Source organism: Plasmodium yoelii (assembly GCF_900002385.2).
Source record: "Plasmodium yoelii strain 17X genome assembly, chromosome: 1".
NCBI classification, from domain to species: Eukaryota; Apicomplexa; class Aconoidasida; order Haemosporida; family Plasmodiidae; genus Plasmodium; species Plasmodium yoelii.
In genome coordinates, this window is record NC_036173.2 from 730,258 (window position 1) to 752,124 (window position 21,867).

General features: G+C 22.2%; 6 protein-coding genes across 6 annotated transcripts; all 6 read left to right on the forward strand.

Annotated features, from left to right (window-relative positions):
* Positions 1-612: 612 nt before the first annotated feature.
* PY17X_0116600 (PIR protein) lies at positions 613-3,501 on the forward strand (the record flags this gene model as incomplete). The annotated part of the gene is made up of 3 exons (XM_034637492.1): positions 613-630; positions 770-3,277; positions 3,388-3,501. The coding sequence occupies 3 exons, from the start codon at positions 613-615 to the stop codon at positions 3,499-3,501; spliced, it is 2,640 nt and encodes an 879-aa protein (XP_034493333.1).
* A 2,402-nt stretch (positions 3,502-5,903) lies between these two features.
* PY17X_0116700 (uncharacterized protein) lies at positions 5,904-6,488 on the forward strand (the record flags this gene model as incomplete). Its single annotated transcript, XM_721318.1, has 1 exon — positions 5,904-6,488. The coding sequence occupies one exon, from the start codon at positions 5,904-5,906 to the stop codon at positions 6,486-6,488; it is 585 nt and encodes a 194-aa protein (XP_726411.1).
* Positions 6,489-9,283: 2,795 nt separating this feature from the next.
* Positions 9,284-10,343, forward strand: PY17X_0116800 (PIR protein; the record flags this gene model as incomplete). Its single annotated transcript, XM_022957882.1, has 3 exons — positions 9,284-9,298; positions 9,433-10,173; positions 10,278-10,343. The coding sequence occupies 3 exons, from the start codon at positions 9,284-9,286 to the stop codon at positions 10,341-10,343; spliced, it is 822 nt and encodes a 273-aa protein (XP_022811295.1).
* A 2,474-nt stretch (positions 10,344-12,817) lies between these two features.
* On the forward strand, positions 12,818-14,022 carry PY17X_0116900 (PIR protein; the record flags this gene model as incomplete). Its single annotated transcript, XM_022957883.1, has 3 exons — positions 12,818-12,832; positions 12,958-13,869; positions 13,957-14,022. The coding sequence occupies 3 exons, from the start codon at positions 12,818-12,820 to the stop codon at positions 14,020-14,022; spliced, it is 993 nt and encodes a 330-aa protein (XP_022811296.1).
* A 2,438-nt stretch (positions 14,023-16,460) lies between these two features.
* Positions 16,461-17,641, forward strand: PY17X_0117000 (PIR protein; the record flags this gene model as incomplete). Its single annotated transcript, XM_022957884.1, has 3 exons — positions 16,461-16,478; positions 16,605-17,471; positions 17,576-17,641. 3 exons carry the CDS (start codon positions 16,461-16,463, stop codon positions 17,639-17,641), a joined length of 951 nt encoding a protein of 316 aa, XP_022811297.1.
* A 2,722-nt stretch (positions 17,642-20,363) lies between these two features.
* Positions 20,364-21,522, forward strand: PY17X_0117100 (PIR protein; the record flags this gene model as incomplete). Its single annotated transcript, XM_022957885.1, has 3 exons — positions 20,364-20,378; positions 20,499-21,344; positions 21,433-21,522. 3 exons carry the CDS (start codon positions 20,364-20,366, stop codon positions 21,520-21,522), a joined length of 951 nt encoding a protein of 316 aa, XP_022811298.1.
* Positions 21,523-21,867: the final 345 nt, after the last annotated feature.

Here is a 21,867-nt window from a genome sequence, read left to right on the forward strand (position 1 = left end):
TCATTAAAATGGATTATGAATTTATCTATATTAAATAAAAATACTATTAAAATTATGTAATTTGGATAGAACATGTAGAACTTAATTTGAAAATATTTTAATTTTAGAAAAAACTATATTATATATTATAAGAAACAAGTATATACAAATTTAATATATTTTAAAAAATGACAATTTATATATTTTTAAGGATTTTAATAACAACTTTCTTAATTTTTTGATTTATACAGTATTTAAGTTTTAGGACGTTGTTTATGTTCTATATTAAATCTTATGTTTAAGTATATATTTTTTAAATTCATTATAAAATTCCTTAATATTTTATAATAAAATTGATTATGTAGAATGTTATTATTAATAATTTTATGCATAAATTGTATTATATATACATATGGTTAAATATGTATTAAATCAACCATAATTTAAGACAATTTAGTAAATGGTAATAATAGTAAATATAATATTGCTCTATTAATATTATTGTATTATTATTAAAAATTTCAATGGGTTTAATACTATAAATGTGATATAGGAGGCCCATTTACAGGATATATATTTTATATAAAAACAATATGATGCCAATCTACATATAAAGAACAAAATTTTATTACAATGGAGGACGATTTAGCGGTAAATAATTTTATTTTAAAATAAAACATGCCTATCCTTTATTTTGTTGTGTTTGATTTGTCTAGAAATCACATTAAATTTTATTCAATAAATTTTGTATTAATACATATTTTTATCAATTTATATATAATTTTCTTAGTGTGAGTTATTTCTTGAAGCTGATAAGCTTTTGAATGGTAGTATTTACTTACAGAAGGCAATTAACAAATCCCAAGAATACCGTGAATATTGCCCCAATAATAAACAATGCTCAACTAGGGCTGAGAGTATTGGTGCATTGAGCGTGTATTTATTTACGAATTTTTACAATAAAGAAAGCGGTTATTATGAACATTTTATTATGTGGTTAGCTCATACTTTATTTAAGATAGCCAAAAAAAGAAACAATGAAAATGCCCATAATATTACTTTAAGTTCGGCTTATGACAAATATTTAGATAAATCTATGGGTCATCTTAGACAATGGGATATTTTAAATGATGTAAGGGGTGCGAAAGATCCTAATCTTAGGTATATGAGCGAATTGTATACGTTACTTAATCATATATGTAATACAATTGCATATTATAAAAAAAATCATGAAAGACCTGTGAAACTTCGTCAGCATTCTGTAAAATGTTTTAATCAATATAGAAACCTTTATGAGGTTTTTTCTGGAAATGATTCATATCTATCTCTATTGGAAAAATTAAAAAAAATATATGACGACTTTAGAACCGCTGCTATTAAGAATGATATTGGTAAAAAAAATAATATAGAAAGTCGTCTTCTAGAACTTACAGAAATTAAAAAAAAAGAATCACATTCTACGAACAATTTTAAAATATTAGACTCCAATGGTCCAGAGGATCAATTGGAAGATGAGAAGGACCCCGAAATTCCAAAGGAAAAGAGCACTCAAGAGGAGCAAACATATCATAAAGCCGAAGGGAAGAATATTGTAGAACCCACCAAATTACAAAATACAGTGGATCAAAGATCAATCCAAAGAGAGGAACCATCAGTTTCAGGAGGTACATTAAAAACTTCAGGAAATGAATCAGAAAATAGTGGAAAATCCCAAGGAGTGTCTATAGAAGAATCAACAAAAGAAAATTTAATACCGAAAGATCAAACACTACAACAAGAACTACATCCAATACAACCAAAACTACAGCTAGAATCACACAATAAAGAGAATGAGACACTACAGAAAGCACTATCTGAAATAAAACCACAACCACCACCAACAACAGTACCATCACAACAGCCACAGCCACCACATCATCACCAATCACCACAACAACCACAAATACATCAAGCGATACAAGAATCACTACAACCACAACATACACCGAAAAATGGAATCGATTCACATTTTGTATTAAAAAATGACGAATTTAACTCCAATGATTCAAAGGATCAATTGGAACATGAGAAGCAACCCGAAATTCCAAAGGAAAACAGCACTCAAGAGATGGAAAAATATCATAAAATCGAAGGGAATAATATTGTGCAACCCATCAAACTCCAAAATACAGTGGATCAAATACCAAACCCAAGAGATAAACCATCAGTTTCAGAAGGTGCATCAAAAATTTCAAGAAATGAACAAGAAAGTAATGGAAAATTCCAAGGAATGTTTATAGAACCAACAAAAGAAAATTTATCACCTAAATCGAAAGATCAAACACTACCTCAAGAACTACCTTCAATAATACCACAGCCAGAACAAAAACCAGATTCGCAACCGGGACCAGAACCACAACCAGAACCACAGCCAAAGCCAGAGCCAGAGCCAGAATCACAACATATAGACAATGGGGCCCAACCTGCATCTACACAAGAAAAATCATTGACGAGCTATGAAACGATAAAAAAAATCACAGAAACGGAATTTTTATATGATTTCTATAAACTACATTTTTCATCTTTTTATAAAAACCTTACTAAGTATGGAAATCGTTTATATGAAAGTACATCGACTAGCTTAACAAAAGGTTATTCTGCATTTAATAATTTTGCTAATGATTTAATTACTCAACCAAATAAAATAAATGTTACATCTCAATCAGTTGACAATAGCATTCAAACAAAAGATTCGGGAAGTGATTCGTCTCCCCCTGATGATACATCAGAAATGCTCTTGCCTTCATCAACACAATCTATTGACAAAAAAATTGAAGGTGAAAAACACGAAATAAATCCTAAAGATGGAAGCCAAAAAATAGATTCTGAAGGTCAAGGTCAAGTAATTGAAGGTGAAAGTAAAGGGCAAATAAGTGAAACTGAAGGTGGAACCCAAGAAGCAAATCCTGAAGATGGAATCCACGAAACAAGTCCTAAAGATGAAAGCCACGAAACAAATCTTGAAGGTGAAACCCAAGAAAAAGAACTTGAAGATAAAGGGAAAATAAGTGAAAATGGAAGTAAAGACGAAATAATTGAAGCTGAAGAATCAATACCAATTTCAACTCCTAACGAGCCATCAGGCGATTCAATCAATATAACACTTTATCGAGAAATTGAACAACTTCCTTCTGGAATCAAGGTACAAAATGGCATATTTGAAAAAGGATTTCCAGGAAATTTATTTAAAGAAAGCAAATTTATTTTATATCCATTTATAGTTATTGCAATACTCGTTATGTTAGCAGTTATATATAAGGTAAATAGATAAAAAATTATTAAATAGAAAATTAAAAAATATGTATTACTACATATTTTATGTATACATAAAAGACAAATAATTATATATTTTTACTATTTTTATGTTAGTGTTTAGGATTTGGGCGGAGAAAAAAGGAGAAAAAAAAAAAAAAAATGAAAAAGGTCAGAAAATTGTGTGATGAAAATAATACCGAAAAGTTGAAATGCATTCATCGAAAATAACCAATGGGATAATTATAAATTGAGGTGATAAGAAAATGATAGTATTAAGTATATAGAAGCATATAGAGGAAGATTACATGGGATGGTCCTGTGCTATATTTTTATTTAATTTTTTATAATTTGATAATATTTATTTGTCTATGAAAGTTTTCTAAATTCGATTATAATAGAAAACACAATTTAAATTATATAGTAATACATTATAAAAAATATACATGTCATATTCCAAAATTTGAAGCATCTATATGAAGAATATTTTAACACAAACAGAAAATGAATATTAATATTATAGACTCTCATAAAGGAAACATATTTCATAAAATATAATACTCATATTTGATTTGTCCTTGCAATTTAAATATGATTAAAACACAACATGAATATTTTATTCGAATGATATTACTAATGTGAAATTTGTTATTATACTTTATGTATTCATATCAAAAATACATTATAGTGTATGTATAATAACTTTTAAAAAATTAATATAAATAATGCTCATTTTTTTGTATTTAAATATTTTATGCTTCTTTTAAATTTTAATTTACATGAATATAAATTGTTTTATATTATTTGTTTATTTGGCATAAAATTTTAATATTATATAACGTATCAACATTTAAGGTTTGTTGTTATATATATAACTATGAAATACATCATATTTTAAATTAAATAAAATGAAATATATAAGTATATTAATAAAATTTCTTAATGTATTTTGTTTTTAATAATTTTTATAAAAATAAAAAAATTGGGTATAGAGAATTAGGGTTATTCGAATATATGCACATAAAATATTGTGTTATTGATTAAACATAAAAATATTATTTACTTCAGGAAAATAATATAATTATATATTAATGCAAATACTATGGTAAAATTATGTTCCAATTAATATGTTTAAATATTATATTTTTTATATTATACATACACGAATCATGAAAAGATTCTGCATTTATTTAAATTAATTATATCGAGTGCAGTAATTATGCCACAGTAGTATACAATGCTATAACCAAAACAACAATATTAGATGAATATATTATTAAATACGAACAAATACATTATGTTTATTTGATATACTTATATGGGGTGTAAATCCATTATATATATTATTAAACGGGTGACAAAATCAAAATAGTGTGCATAAATATCACATGAAATATTGCACCATTTATTTAAGATTTAATGTGATGATATTAGTATTAACACTATCAAACAATGTATTATTAATTCTATTAGCAATTATATAGTTTTCCTTAAAATGAACATTTTCCTATTATTAAATATAATTTTGTTAGAAAATATTTAATATATAATATTTTCTTAGGTCACGATCCGAAATTTACACAAGAAAAAGTAAAACCATCTTATATTGCTTTCCAAATGAATTGATTATTAAACTAATGTATGAATAAATTTTAAAATTAAGAAATAATTGGTTTAAGAAAAATATATGAAAACAACTTCATTTTATAGACTATAATAAGTTTTCTTATTTGTTAATGGTTAAAATAATGGAAAGTATAATATACAAACTATTATTACAAATCGAAATTATATACTGTGGTTTATTAAGTTTATAATCACCTCGATTAGTCTAACTGCATATTATTTGTTTTTTTAAATTCTGTAAAGATGCATCAAACACCCACTCGAAATTATTCATTAAATGTATTTGTGTATAAAGGAATATTAGGGTGAAAAAAAACTTATTGCACATTATGAAAAATGCTTTTAATTAATATGGATAAATTAAACAGATGTAAAACCATGTGTAATATATTTAGAAAAATAAATAACACTAAGTTAATATTTAAGTATTATAATTTAAATAAAATGTATGTTATACTTACTAGAGATAATACTAAAAGATATAATATATCTTACAAAATAATAACGAATATCAATAAATTATATTGAATAATGAAATATAATACATTTTTATTTTTTTATATATTTACAGTTATATAAGGTTAGAATCACTTTATTAAAACTAATATATAATACATCTTGTTCCCATATGTAAACCTACAAACACAATGATATATATTATTATTCCGAGATTATATAGACATGTGTAATGATTTTATGGGTATGATCAAAGGTTTTCAAAAAAATGAAAAATTTAGAAGGTTTATCTAAACTGTCATAAAAATAAATGTGTTATTCCCCATACACTACTATATTATATACTAATTTAAGATTAATAATATGATTATCTATAGACAATTTTATATAGAAAGACACGTAATTGTATAACTTATTTTGGTATAATATATAGGTTTTGTAAAAAAATGATATAATGTCATTTAATATGCAGATTAAAAACAAAATTTCATTACAATGTCTAAGTGGTAAATACATTATTTTTAAATAAAAACGATCACCTTAAATTTTATATGATATATTGCCTGTACATTATTATTAAACTTTATTTTAATAAATTTTCTTACTGTATGATATTTCAAAATATTGATCATCTTTTTAATAAAGACAAATTTTATTTGGATACAATACGTTCGAAAAATGGACATTACATTCAGTATTACCCTAATGATGATTCATCAAAAAAATATAAATGTAACAGCATTTTTGATAAACTTAATCCTCTGTGTATGCATTTATTTATTGAAGCATACAAAATTCCTGGAAACATAATGAATTTTAAAAATAACAATAAGGAGTATGTTGGATACATTCTGATGTTGGTAGGATGTATGTTAAGCCTAAAGAATAATGATGGAACCAACAATCTAAAATATTTTTATAGTACATTTATAAATAGTGATGAAAAGTATAATAAGGCTATAAAAGATGCTACTGATTATAAGAGTTATAAGGATCTTATAGATAAAAAACAAGATTTGATGAATATGAGAATTATATTTAAATTTTATGATGCATTTAAAATATTATGTAATATGTATAGTGAGTATAAAAAAGAAAATACAGATTGCAAAAATTATTTAAAAAAATCTAAATAATTTGTTGAAAAATATGAAGAACTTAACAAAGATCCCAATATTACTGAAGATCGTTCATGTTATCAAGTATTGTTTACTTAATCAACTGATTATAATAGTTTTAAAAAGAAATGTGACGATACTTTATCCCTTCCAGCGATAAAAACATTTCTTCACAAACATCTGGAATTATATCATCAAGTTCGTCGATAGCAAACAAATTATTTATAGTTTTATCAATATTTAGTGCAATAGTAATTTTTTAAGGAATTTCTTATAAGATAAATAATAAGTCAATTAAAAAATATATTCAGCATTGGTTTGTGAATATAAATAAAGAAGAGAAATGATCATTAATATATGATTCGAAGATTAATAATGATTAATATATTTTAAGAAACTGTCTATTTGGAAATAAGTAATTTTTTATCATAATTTTTGCATAATTTGTATATAGTTTTTATGTTGTGGGACCCATGTTCAGGTTAGGATTAAGTATTATATTGTATTTAATTTTTTATAATTTGAACACTAATTACATATATGTACCATCCCGTGTGTTTAATCACAAAATGGTATTCAAAAGTCCAAATGTGCAACCAAAGAGGGGTACTTCCACTAATATGAAAAGGGTCACATAACATTTTTTCATAAGTTATAATACTTATGTCTAATTCGTTCATATATAATAAATGTAGAAATATTATAACTTCGCATTATATATTTTATTGCTAATGTTGAATAAATATATATAAGAAACATTATTATCTATTATATAAGATTTGTTAACTCATAACTATATTGAATCATGAATAAAACAATATGTTTCTTTATATGATAAATATTTTATTTAGTAAAACTTCTAATTTGTATCAATTATTTTGATTTAAATTTTATTTTGATAACCGAACTGTATAACATTATTATATATCATGGTATAAATTATAATTCGATTCATTTGGAACAATTACCTACATTATAATATACCTTCATATTAATGATTATATTTTTAATGTTAATTAACCACACTACTAATGTATAATAGATAATCATAAAGTATAGATTCATAAAATATCGATCGAATTCGACGATACAACATTATCTACAACATGATGTTATGAATCTAACATTTTTTGTAATACAACAAAAATCGCACTATATATAATATTTTTTAAGTTTTAATTGTAGATACTATTATATATTTTGTATTCCCTTTACATTTTTATTAAAATTAATTAGTATTAATTAAAGTTGCTTTATATACATTAATTTATTTTCTATAAATGTATAATCTTAAATTATTAACTATTCATTTTTAAACTTTATAGTTTTGAGGTATAAATAAATTATATTTTAAAATAGTTAAAAGAAAAAATATAAGTATATTAATTAAATTTCATATTATATTGTGTTCTAATAATTATAAATAATATAATAGATATAATGCGTTATTATTATATACCTATATATATAATCTAATAAAATACTCTAATAATAACTAATATTAAATATTATTTTATTGTGGAAACTTCATATAATTAAATATTAATTTTATAGAAAAGACACATAATAATACATTATAAAGGCATAAATGCTATATATTTTGTTAAAGATCCAATTTGGGATTTATAATTTTATATTATAAAATATGGATTAATGAAGGAATGGTTAAAGACTAAATTAATGTTAAATGTCATTTTATTATTCCATATTATATTATATTATCATTGTTTTACCATAGAATTAATAAAATATAGAATTTTAATAAATTATTTGAATGTATATACATTGATAACAATAACCATAAAACATATAAGATAAAAATGAACAATGTAAAAAATTTAACGAATATTTATCTAAATATATATATTAAAGGATAATATATCTTATCTCTCTCATCTAAAAGGGCAATATAACAACATAATTAAACATAGTTTTATATATACTTTAAAATTTTCGTCAATAATTATTTATATATTAATATCTATTAAGTATAATTTTAAAAAACATGCATTAAAAGACTTATTTAAGCTTATAAATACGGGTTCAGTGCTAATTGTCGTTTTAAACCTTGGAAATGATGCGTAAAATATATTATAAAATTATCCAATAAGGCATACTTATAAATTGAAGTATATAGGAATTAAAATAAAGTTATAGGACTCATTAAAATGGATTATGAATTTATCTGTATTAAATAAAAACAATATCAATTTATATAATTTGCATAGAAAATGGAACAATGCAACTTATTTTGTAAATGTCATAATTTTATAAAAGACTGTATTATATATTATAAGAAACAAGTATATAATTATTTAGTCTATCTTATTAAATAATTATTTATATACTTTAAGGATTATAATAATAATAACTTTTTTAATTTTTTATATTTGTGCAGTATTTAAGTTTCAAGACGTTGTTTATGTTCTATATTAAAGCATATATATAAGTATATATTTTTTAAATTCATTATAAAAGTATATCCATTTTTATAATAAAGCTATACTAGATGTTAGTAAGAATAACATTTTTGTATAAAATGCATCATATATGTATTTAGTTAAATCTGTACTAATCAACCCTCTATTTAAGGTAATTTATCTATTTGCCATAAAATAAGTATAATATTATTTTAGTAACATTACTATATTATTATTCTATATTAATTTAATTATTGAAAAAGTTATAATATATTTAACTACAGACAGATGTTATATATAGGGTTAAAGTATCTGCGTCACATATTGGGAGCAGTGTATATAAAATAGCATGATTCTACTCAATTTACAAATAAAAAATAAAATTCCATTATAATGAATGACAACATGGTAAATGAATTTTTTAATAATAATTTCCTTTACATTTTTTGATATTGTATTATATAAAAATATTATTTAACTTTATTTTAATAAAATTTTGAATAATTCACATTTATAATAATTGTTTTGAAATGTTTTTTTAGTGTAGAAGATTATTTCTTGTGAGGAACTCGTTTCCCGATAAATTGGACAAAGATGAAAACTATCAATTTAAAGTTGATTTCTTCGAAACCTATTGCGACAATAATTGTAAGACTGACATCGATAAAATTAAGGCTGGATGCTTATTTTGGTTTAGTGAATTATTTGGGAGTTCTTCTTCGTTTAAAAATCATGCAAAGAGTAATATGAACGTTGTTGCATACATTTGGGCGTGGTTAAGTTATAAGTTAAATCAAAAACCACAAAATGCAATCACTACATTAAATGATTTCTATACTATGTATATAGAAACTAGCAAAAAGTATAAAACGTCTATAGAGAATGTTAAGGAATATAATACTTATATTGAGCTAATAAATAAAAATAAGGATTTGTTGAATATTAATTTTAAAGATATGTCTAATTTTTATAATTCATTTACATTATTATGTGACATACATAATGGACTTGGTGGAAACTCAAGTTGTGATCATTATTTAGATAAATCTAAAGAATTTGCTAAAAAATATGATGAACTTAATGAAAATTATAATAATACTAAAGGTAGTCCCTATAATCAAGTATTGTCTACATTATCAAATGATTATAATAATTTAAAAAAAAGATGTAATAAATTTCCAACTCTTCCAACATATTCACGAAGATCAGTAATAAAAAAAGCACTAATTTCCATTTCATTTACATTTGTTGCAGTATCAATTTTTTTGGGGATTGCTTATAAGGTAAATAATAAGGAATTTAAAAATATAATATTTAAAAAATATTTTTGTGATTACTTATATGCGAATATAAGAAAAATAATACATTTTTTAACATTTTATATTAGTATTCGTTATTTGGATTTCGGAAACGGTCTCAAAAACAACATTTAAGAAAAAAACTAAAAAAATAAAGAAGAAAATGGATCATTGATATATGGTTCGAAGATTAATAATGATTGATATATGTTAAGAATATGTATATTGGAAATAAATCATTTTTGAACGTAATTTTTGCATAATTTTAATATAGTTTTTATGTTCTGGATCAGGATTGTGTTTGTGGGACCCATATTCGGGTTAGAGCTAAGTATTATATCTTTATTTATTTTGTTATAATTTGAACACTAATTAAATATATGTATCATCCCGTATGTTTAATCTCGAAATGATGTCTAAATATGCAACCAAAAAAGGAGTACTTCCATTAATATGAAAGTGGGTGTATAACATATTTTCATAAGTTATCATATATATAATTGAGCGTTAATATCGATTTAATATGGTTAAAGTAAAATAACTATATTTCATATATTAAAATAGATATTTACTATATAATAATTGTCATTATATAAGATTTGTTAACCCAAAGTTATATTGAATTATCCATATCATAATACATAATGTATTTTTTTATTTGATGAAACATTTTATTTAGTAAACTTATTATTTGTATCTTATTTGTTTTAATTTAAATTATATTACGCTAACTGAACTGTAATAATAGTATTATATATGACATTTGGTATCAATTATAAGATGATTTATTTGGAACAATTGTCTACATTACAATATATATTCATATTAATACGTAGGTTTTTAAGACTAATTAAAAATATTACCAATATGTAATAGGTAGTCATAAAATATAGATGCATGGTATATCGATCGAGGTTCAACAACACAACAATATCTATAAAAGATGTTTTATGCATCTAACATTTTTAATAATAAAATAGAAATCACACTATATATACAATATTTTTTTAAGTTTTAATTGTGTTACTATTCTCTTTTTGTATTTTACATTTGTATTAAAATTAATTAGTAATAATGTATTATACGTTTTAATTTATTTATCATAAGGCATAATATTATATTAGTCACTATTAATTTTAAACTTTATAGTTTTGAGGTATAAATAAATTATATTTTAAAATAGTTAATATATTTGAATATAAGAATATTAATAAATTTTAATATTATATTTCGTTCTAATAATTATAAATAATATGATAGATCGAATACGTTATTATAATACGACTATGTATATAATAAAATACTCTACCAATAATTAATATTGCTATGTTATGTAAACTTCATATAATTAAATATTAATATTAATTTTATCGAAAAGACGCATAATAATACATTATAAAGGCATAATTTATATATATTTGTTAAAGATCCAATTTGGAATTTATAATTTTATATTCTAAAATATGGATTAGTGGAGGTTTTAAAGACTCAATTTATGTTAAATTCCATTTTATTATTACATGTTAATTCATATTATATTATCACTGTTTAATGAATAATCTTTAATCATAAACAGCATTGTTTTGTCATAGAATTAATAAAATATAGAGTTTTTAATAAATTATTTGAATGTATATACATTGATAACTATAAAAATAAAATATATAAGATAAAAATGAACAATTCATAACATTTAGCGAATATTTATATAAATTTATATATTAAAAGAGAAAATATATCTTATCTCTCTCCTCTTAAAGGACAATATAACAATCTAATTATGCGTAGCTTTCTATTATACTTTAAAATATCATCAGTAGGTATATATGTTTAATATTTACTAAGTATTATTTTAAAAATAATATGCATTCAAAGACTTATTTAAGCCTATAAGTACGGGTTCAGTGCAAATTGTTTTAAAGAATGGAAAATATGGAAAAATATATTATAAAATTACCCAATAAGATATATTGGAATAAAAATAAAGTTATAGAACTGATTAAAATGAATTTTAAATTTATCTACATTCATTAAAAACAATATAAATTTATATAATTGCATATAAAGGAAACAATGCAACTTAATTTGAAAATACTATAATTTTAATAAAACATGGTATATAGTATTAGAAGCAAATATATAAAAGTTTAATATATTTTAAGGATTATAGTAATAATATAATTTTTAATTTTTTATATTTATACAGATTTAAGTTTTTGAAAGACAATCATTAAAACATAAGATATAAATATATTCCTTTTCTATGTTCAAACATACTTTAAATTCATTATAAAAGTATATTCATTTTTATAATAAAGTTATACCAAATGTTAGTAAGAATAATATTTATTGTATAAAATGCATCATATATTTAATAAAAAGTTTATTAAGCATCCCTCTATTTAAGGTAATTTAGCTAATTATCGTAAACATAAATAAAACCTTTTTTTAGTAATAATATTATTTTATTATTCTATATTAATTTAATTATTGAAAAACTTATAATATATTTAACTACAGACAATTGTCATATATAGGATTATAGTATCAGCGTCACATATTAGGGACAGTGTATATAAAATAGCATGATTCTACTCAATTTACAAATATAAAATGAAATATAATCACAATGGATAAGCAAGTGGTATATGCATTTTTTAATAATAATAGTTTCCTTTACATTTTTTTATATTGTATTACATATAAATATCATTAAACTTTATTTTAATAATTTGCGTTTTTATTAAATGTTTTTAACTGCTTTCTTAGTGTAAAAGGTTCAAGAATGTAAGGGAATGGATTTCCGATGAATTGATTAAAGGAAATGACCAATTTAACGATTTTGTGCTTTTAAATAATGGTTGTAATCGTGATAATTTTTTAAATAATTCTTGTAATAATAATAATTTCCAAAGTGAATTGGATAGAATAAGTGCTGGATGTTTATATTTGTTGGATCAATTCTATAAGGATTGTGGTGTGGTTCCCCGTCCTTCAAAAAATAACCCCAATATTGTTGATTACATTTTGATATGGTTAAGTTATATGTTAAACCTGGGCAAAAGTGAAGATGAAGACAATATAACGGGTTTTTATAGTGAATACATATTTAATTGTAATAAGTATAACACGGAAATAAATGAATTAACTGATTATAAGAGTTATAAGGGTCTTATAGATACAAAAATGGAAGTGTTAAATATGGATAGTAATAATGTATCTAAATTTTATAAAGCATTTAAATCATTATGTGAAATGTATAATGAACTTGATGATGACAAAACAAAATGCAAGAAATATTTGGAAGATGATAATGAATTTGATCAAAAATATAAAGAACTTAAGAATGATTCTGATATTGCTGATAAAAGTCCATATAAAGAAATATTGTCTACTTTATCAACTGATTATGAGAATTTTAAAAAGGAATGTAACGATACTTCATCCTCTACATTGGCAGAAACATTAAAAAATCCTGAACAAAGTTCTGTAGACAGTTATAAACAATTGTTTGGAGGAAATTTTGAAGGAGATTTTGGAGGAGATTTTGGAGGAGATTTTGCACACGATTCTGAACCGAGTTCTGATGTTGCATCATCAAGTTCATCGATATTAAGCAAATTAATTCCAGTTTTATTGATATTTGGTGCAATACCAATTTTTTTTGGAATTTCTTATAAGGTAAATAATAAGGAATTAAAAATATATTTTCATTATATATATGCAAATTTTAACAAAAAAATAATCCGTTTACCATTTTTATATTAGTATTCGTTATTTGGATTTCGGAAACGAACCCCAAAACAACATTTAAGAGAAAAGTTAAAAAAATAAAGAAGAAAACTGATCATTAATATGTGATTTGAAGAGTAGTGACTATTTTAGTAATAGTAATAATGATTAATATATTTTAAGAAACTGTCTATTGGGAAGTAATTTTTACATAATTTTTATATAATTTTTATGTTGTGGGTCAGGGTTGTATTTGTGGAACCCATGTTCGGGTTAGGGTTAAGTATTATATTGTATTAATTTTTTACAATTTTAACACTAATTAAATATATATACCATTCCATATGTTTAATCACGAGATGAAATTTAAATATGCAACCAAAAAAGGGTCACATAACATTTTTTCATAAATTATAATATATATAATTTAGTGTTCATATCGATTTAATATGGTTAAAAAAAATGTCTATATTGCATATATTAATTCATATTATGATATATGATAATTATTTATTATATAAGATTTGTTAACCCAGAGTTATATTGAATTATCCATATCATAATACATAATGTATTTTTTTATTTGATGAAACATTTTATTTAATAAACTTATTATTTGTATCATATTTGTTTTAATTTCAATTATATTACGCCAACTGAACTGTAATAATAACATTATATATGAGATTGGGTATTAATTATAATTAGATCAATTTGGAACAATTATCTACATTATAATATACCTTCAGGTTAATGAGTATATTTTTATTGTTAATTATACATATTACCAATATATAATAGGTAGCCATAAAATATAGATGCATGGTATATTGATCGAAATTCGATAATACAACGTTATCTACAAAATATGTTTTATGCATTTAACATTTTTAATAATACAATAAAAATTACATTATAGATATATGTATACTATCCTTTTAATTTTGATTATATATAGTATCATTTTATGATAATATTTTAAATTCAAATAATAGAGATACTTATATATACATTAATTTATTTACTATAAAGATATAATAGTAGATTAATCACTATTCATTTTTAAACTTCGTAGTTTTGAAGTATATATAAATTATATTTTAAAATAGTTAAAAAAAATATAAGTACATTAATAAAATTTCATATCATATTTTGTTCTAATAATTATAAATAACATGATAAATATAATGCGTTATTATTATATGATTATAATATAATCTAATGAAGCACTCTACCAATAACTAATATTGAAATGTTGTTTTATTGTGGAAACTTTATATAATTAAATATTAATTTGATCGAAAAGGCACATAATAATACATTATAAAGGTATCATTTTTATACATTTGTTAAAGGTCCAATTTGGGATATGTGATTTTATATTATAAAGAAATGGATAAATAAAGAAAAGGCTAACGACTCAATTCGTGTTAAATTTCCTTTTATTATTCCATGTTAACGCATATTATATTGTCATTGTTTTACCATAGAATTAATAAATTATTTGATTGTATATACATTGATAACTATGGTAGTAAAATATATAGGATACAAATAAACAATTCAGAACATTTAGCAAATATTTATCTAAATTTATATATTAAAAGAGTAAATATATCTTATCTCTCTCCTCTTAAGGGGCAATATAACAACCTAATTAAACATAGTTTTATATTATCTTTAAATTTGCATTAATAGTTATTTATATGTTAATATTTAATATTTACTAAGTATGATTTTAAAAACAATATGAGCTTAAAGACTTATTTAAGCTTATAAATACGGGTTCAGTGATAATTGTCGTTTTAAAGAATGAACAAAATGCGCAAAATATATTATAAAATTCCTCAATAAGGTATATTTTTAAATTGAAGTATATAGGAATAAAAATAAAGTTATTGTACTTATTAAAATGGATTATGAATTTATCTACATTAATTACAAATAATATAAATTTATGTAATTTGTAGGTATTATAATTTTAGAAAAAACAATAATATATATTATAAGAAAGAAGTATATAAGTATTTAATATATTTAAAAAAATTACTATTTATATACTTTTAAGGATTATAATAATAATAATATTTTTTAATTTTTACATATTTTAGGTTCATGGGTATAAATTTATTTATTAAAGCATATGAAACAAATTTGAATATTTCTATATTGAGACAAATATAAGGGGATGTATTTTAAACTCATTACAAAATTACTTGAACTTTTATAATAAAAATATGATGGATATTATTAATAATCACGATTTTATGCACAAATTATGTTATACATATGAACAAAATGTATTAAATATCTCCAATTTGAAGCAGTTTATCTAGTTTCAATAAATTATATATATATTTGCTATGGTGTTACTATTGTATTATTACTTTACATTAATTTTAAGTTAAAATAAAAATAAAATGTGGTTAAATACAGATAATTGTCATATAGAGAATTCATGTTTACGTCCTCTATTTGATTCAGTGTATATGGAATTAATATGATGTACTTAATTTATAGTTCAAAAATAAAATTTCAATATGTCAATTAATAAAGTGGTACATACAATTTCTTGAATATAAATGTTTGTTATTACACATTTTTGTTATTGTATTATCTATCAATTAAGAATACGTTCATTTCAACAGACATGTTTATTTGATTTTTTTAAAATGGTTTCTTAGTGTGATCAGTTTGATACTTTTTGGAGGTTTTTTCCCGATGAATTGAATGATTCTGGAAATTATAAAATTCAAAGTGGAACATTTAAGAAATATTGTCATAATAGTAATTGTGATGCTGATGCCGATATAGTTAACGCTGGTTCCTTATGGTTATTTAATGCATTTTTCGATAAATATGGTATTTCAAATTATGGTAATAGTTATAAGGATGTAGCTGTATATATTATGATATGGTTAAGTTATAGATTAAGCCTAAAGCCACTTGATCAAATTAGCACATTAAATGATTTTTTTTCTAAGCATATAAAAAATAACACGAAGTACACTGACCATAAATTTAATGATTCAGATTATGACAGTTATAAGATCATAGATGAAATAAAGGAGTATATGAATATTGATATTAATAATATGTCTAAATTTTATGAATTACTTAAATTATTATGTGATATGAATACTGCTTATACGAAAAGTAAAAGTAACAATTTTTCAGAGGATGCTAAGAAATTTGTTGATAAATATCAAGAACGACTTGATGATGATAATAATACTGACGGTAGTACATACAGTAAAGTATTACTTGTTTTATCCAAATGTTATGAGGAATTTGGAAATTACACAGTTCTTAATAGTACACCAAAAGATCGTCCATCATTACCAACAAAAAGGACAGCTAAAGATGGTAGTATATTGGGTTCTAAAGGAATAAAAACAATTGAATCTTCGAGTGAAGCAGAACAATCAATTCATATAACGCCAACCCCGAGTTTTAACACTACATTGTCAGGCTCAACACTAGCAAGCAAATTAATTCCAATTTTATTGATATTTGCTGCAATACCAATTTTCTTGGGAATTGCTTATAAGGTGAATAATAAGGAATTAAAAAATATTACATTTAAAAATTATTTTCATTAAATATATGCAAACGTTAACAAAAAAATTGTACGTTTTTTAATATTTTATATTAGTATTCGTTATTTGGATTTCGGAAACGATCTCAAAAACAAAATTTAAGAGAAAATGTAAAAAAATGAAGAAGAAACTGATCATTAATATATTATTCGAAGAGTAGCGATCATTCCAGGAATAGTAATAATGGTTGATATATTTTAAGAAATTGCCTATTTCGAAGTAATTTTTGATCATAGTTGTTATGCTGTGGGTCAAGGTTGTGGTTTGTGGGACCTATATTGGGGTTAAAATTAAGTATTGTATTTTACTTAATTTTTTATAATTTAATAATATTTGTTAGTTTAAAGAATTATTTTAAATAAATATATATATATATAGTAAAAAAGTTATTAAAAATATGTATAGAATAAGTTGTAGTTTTTAAGATTTATATTAAGTCTAAATATGTAGAAAAAATGAGAATAAAGATGAATATGAAAAGGAATGAATAAAATAATATATTTTGACAAATTATAAGAATTGCATTTTGTGTTAATATAACTTAATGGTGATTTTGTTGAACTATGTCTTTTTGTATTGTATTGTTAATTTTGGGTTAATGGTTTATGGAGGAATTTATCGAATATTGGAATCGACTTGGTCCTAGAAGCAAACGTTGATTTAAATAATTACAACATTTAATATGAGAAACTAGGAAGGGAATTGAAAGAAAATATTTTATTATGATTTCCTTCCTCAGTGACATCAGAACCGAATGATAAATGAGTAATAGATTTGAATGGAATCAAATTATAAAGTCATATTTGGAGGAAATATATATATGGGAAAGAAATTATGTTATGTTAAAGGTGTATTTATTTTAATACCTATTATTTTAGGAATTATGTACAAAGTAAATAAAAAGTTATGTATACAAATTTAAGAATTTTTCTTCACTATAAAATATTATATATTTTTACTATTTTTATGCTAGTATTTGCCATTTGGATGGAGAAAGGAATTGAAAAAAAAAACATGAAAGAGGTTATAAATTTGGTTTCTGGAAAGAAAACTGAAAAGAGAGTTATAAACTCAACTGATGGAAAAAAACAAACTAAAAAATCTATAAATTTCGTTTATGACAGAAAATACCCATTATTAAATATTACAAACTTATGCAGGTCGATCTTGCACCATTTATTAATTTATTTGTTTTGTTAATTTTTTTTTATAAAAGAAAAAACGATTTTTTGTAATGATAAATTTAATTAATATCTTATATTTTTTGTAAAATAACAAAGTTCAGATGTTTATGGCTCTGACTTTAAAATTCAATATAAATATTAAAAATGATAAATAAGTAAATTCGATCATTATTATTATAGGTAAATAAATTCATAAGTATAATAAAAAAATATATGTATGTGTAATATTATAATATATGTATTTAATAATCTAATAAAACGTTGTATAACCGATTCTTTTGGTTTCCATTTTAATATTTTTCAATAATTATAAGAATAACAGTAATTACTAATATAATGAATAGCTAAAAAATATATATTTTATAAAATCACTTATTGAAAAAATTTATAATAATATTTTAAAAAAATATAATAATTGCCCCTAAATCCTTGTTATATGTACATACAATTTTTTTTATGTATATTTAGTAAAAAAAAGTATAAAACTGGATATTTCCTATAATTAATAGTTGTATTATTGAAATAACAAACCAGTGACATATAATAATGCATTATAAAGGTATTAATGTTATATTATTTTTAAAGATCGAATTCGGAATATGTGGTTTTATATTTTAAAAAACTGGATAAATGAAGGGTTAAAGAGTCAATGTTAAATGTCATTTTATTATTGTTTAATGAATCTTCTTTAATCACAAACAGCATTGTTTTATCATAAATTAATAAAATATAAAATATTAATAAATTACTTGAATACATATACATTGATAGCTATAACAATAAAAAATATAAGGTAACAAATAACTATGTAAAACATTTAGCGAATATTTATCTAAACTTATATATTAAAATGGCGAATATATATTATATTTCTCCTCTTAAAGAACAATACAACAACCTATTTACGCATAGTTTTCTATTACACTTTAAAATTCACACCAATACTTATTTATGTTTTAAAGAATCGAACAGATGGTAAAATATATTATAAAATTACCCAATAAGGTATATTTCTATATTGAAGTATAAGAAATAAAAATAAAGTTATTGAAAATGTTAACTATAATTGGAATGGATATATATTAAATAAAACTATAAATTTATGTATATGCAATTAAAAAAGTGAACAATGCAACTTATTTTGTAAATGTTATAATTTAAAAAAAAAAAAACTATATTATAAGAAACATGTATATACAAATTTAATATATTTTAAAAAGGACTATTTATATGCTTTTAAGGATTATAGTAATAATATAATTTTTTATTTTTTAGATTTATACAGTATTAAGTTTTAGAAGGGCAATCATTAAAACATAAAGTATAAATATATACATTTTTTATGTTCAAACATACTTTAAATTATTTATAAAAGTATATCCATTTTTATAATAAAGTTATACCAGATGTTAGTAAGAATAGGATTTTTTGTATAAAATGTATTATGCAACCCTCTATTTAAGTTAATTTAGCTAATTGTCATAAAATAAGTATAATATTATTTTAGTAATACTATTGTATTGTTATTTTATATGAAGTTAAAATTAAGAATAATATGGGTAACGAAAGATAATTGGTATGTAAAGAGATTAAGTAAATACAACATATATAAATAATATCATCTCACCTAATCTCCAAATGATAGCAGAATTACATTATAATGTCTAAAGAATTGGTATATATTATGTTTCTTATATTATTCGGATGTTGAATTCCTATAAATTACATTAATTTTCATTTTAATAATATTTATATTAATACATTTTTTTGTTTAATTCATAAAATATATTCGTAGTTCTCCACAATTAAAAAGCTTGACGATTGTTTTTCCAGTGAACTATTACTTAATGGAGGAAACTGTTGTGATGAAGTATTATACACAGCATATTGTCCTACCAAGAATGGGGGGGAAAAAGGAGAATGTAACACAAATGGTGAAAAAATTAATGCTGGGCTTATATGGTTGTTAGAGATGTTCAAGAATCATTGTAGTGATAATAGTTCTGGAAATGAAAATGTAAAATATCCTGAATATGCTATTTTATGGTTAAGTAATATGGTAAATAAAACGCCAGGTGAAGGAATCACCACATTAAATGATTTTTATACTAAATATATAAAAAATAATACGGATTATAATGATTCCAATACTGATAGTAAAGATTGTAGTAATTCGTTAAAAGATGGAACGGGATATACAAATTTTAAGAAATTCATAGAAACAAACGGAGATTTCATGAATATGAATATGCACACTATGGCTATGTTGTATGATGCATTTAAAATCTTATGTAATATGTATACTGAATTTGACGAAAAAACGTCAGATTGCGAGAAATATATGAAATATGCTGATGATTTTTTTAAAAAATATGAATTTCTTAATAATATTGATGATATCACTGAAGGTAGTCCATATCATCAAGTATTGTCTACTTTATTAAATGATTATAATAATTTTAAAAATAAATATAATAATACTCAATGTTGCAAATCTTCACCCCTCCAAACTATAGAAAAAATGCAAGCTTCTGCACGAAGTTCTGAATTTACATTATCAAATTTGTCGATAGAAAAAAAATTATCTATAGTTTTATCGACATTTGGTGCAATGGTATTTTTTTTTGGAATTTCTTATAAGGTAAATAATAAGAAATTAAAAAATTATTTTCATTATATATATGCAAACACTAACAAAAAAACGTACCTTTCTTAACATTTTATATTAGTATTCGTTATTTGGATTTCGGAAACGATCTCAAAAACAATATTTAAGAAAAAAGCTAAAAAAATTAAGAAAATGGATAGTTAATATATGATTCGAAGAATAATGACTATTTCAGGAATAGTAATAATTATTGATATATGCTAAGAAGCTGTCTATTTGGAACTAAGTAATTTTGCATCATTTTTATATAATTTTTATGTGATGGATCAAGGTTCAGTTTGTCTTAATGAAACCCATATTCGGGTTAGAGTTAAGTATTACATTGCATTTAATTTTGTATAATTTTAACACCAATTAAATATATATACTTATATGTATGTTTAAAATCGCGATGAAGTCCGAATATGTACCCCCAAAAGGGGTACTTCCATTAATATGGAAAGGGCCACATCACATTTGTTCATAAGTTATAATATATATAATTGAGTGTTCATTC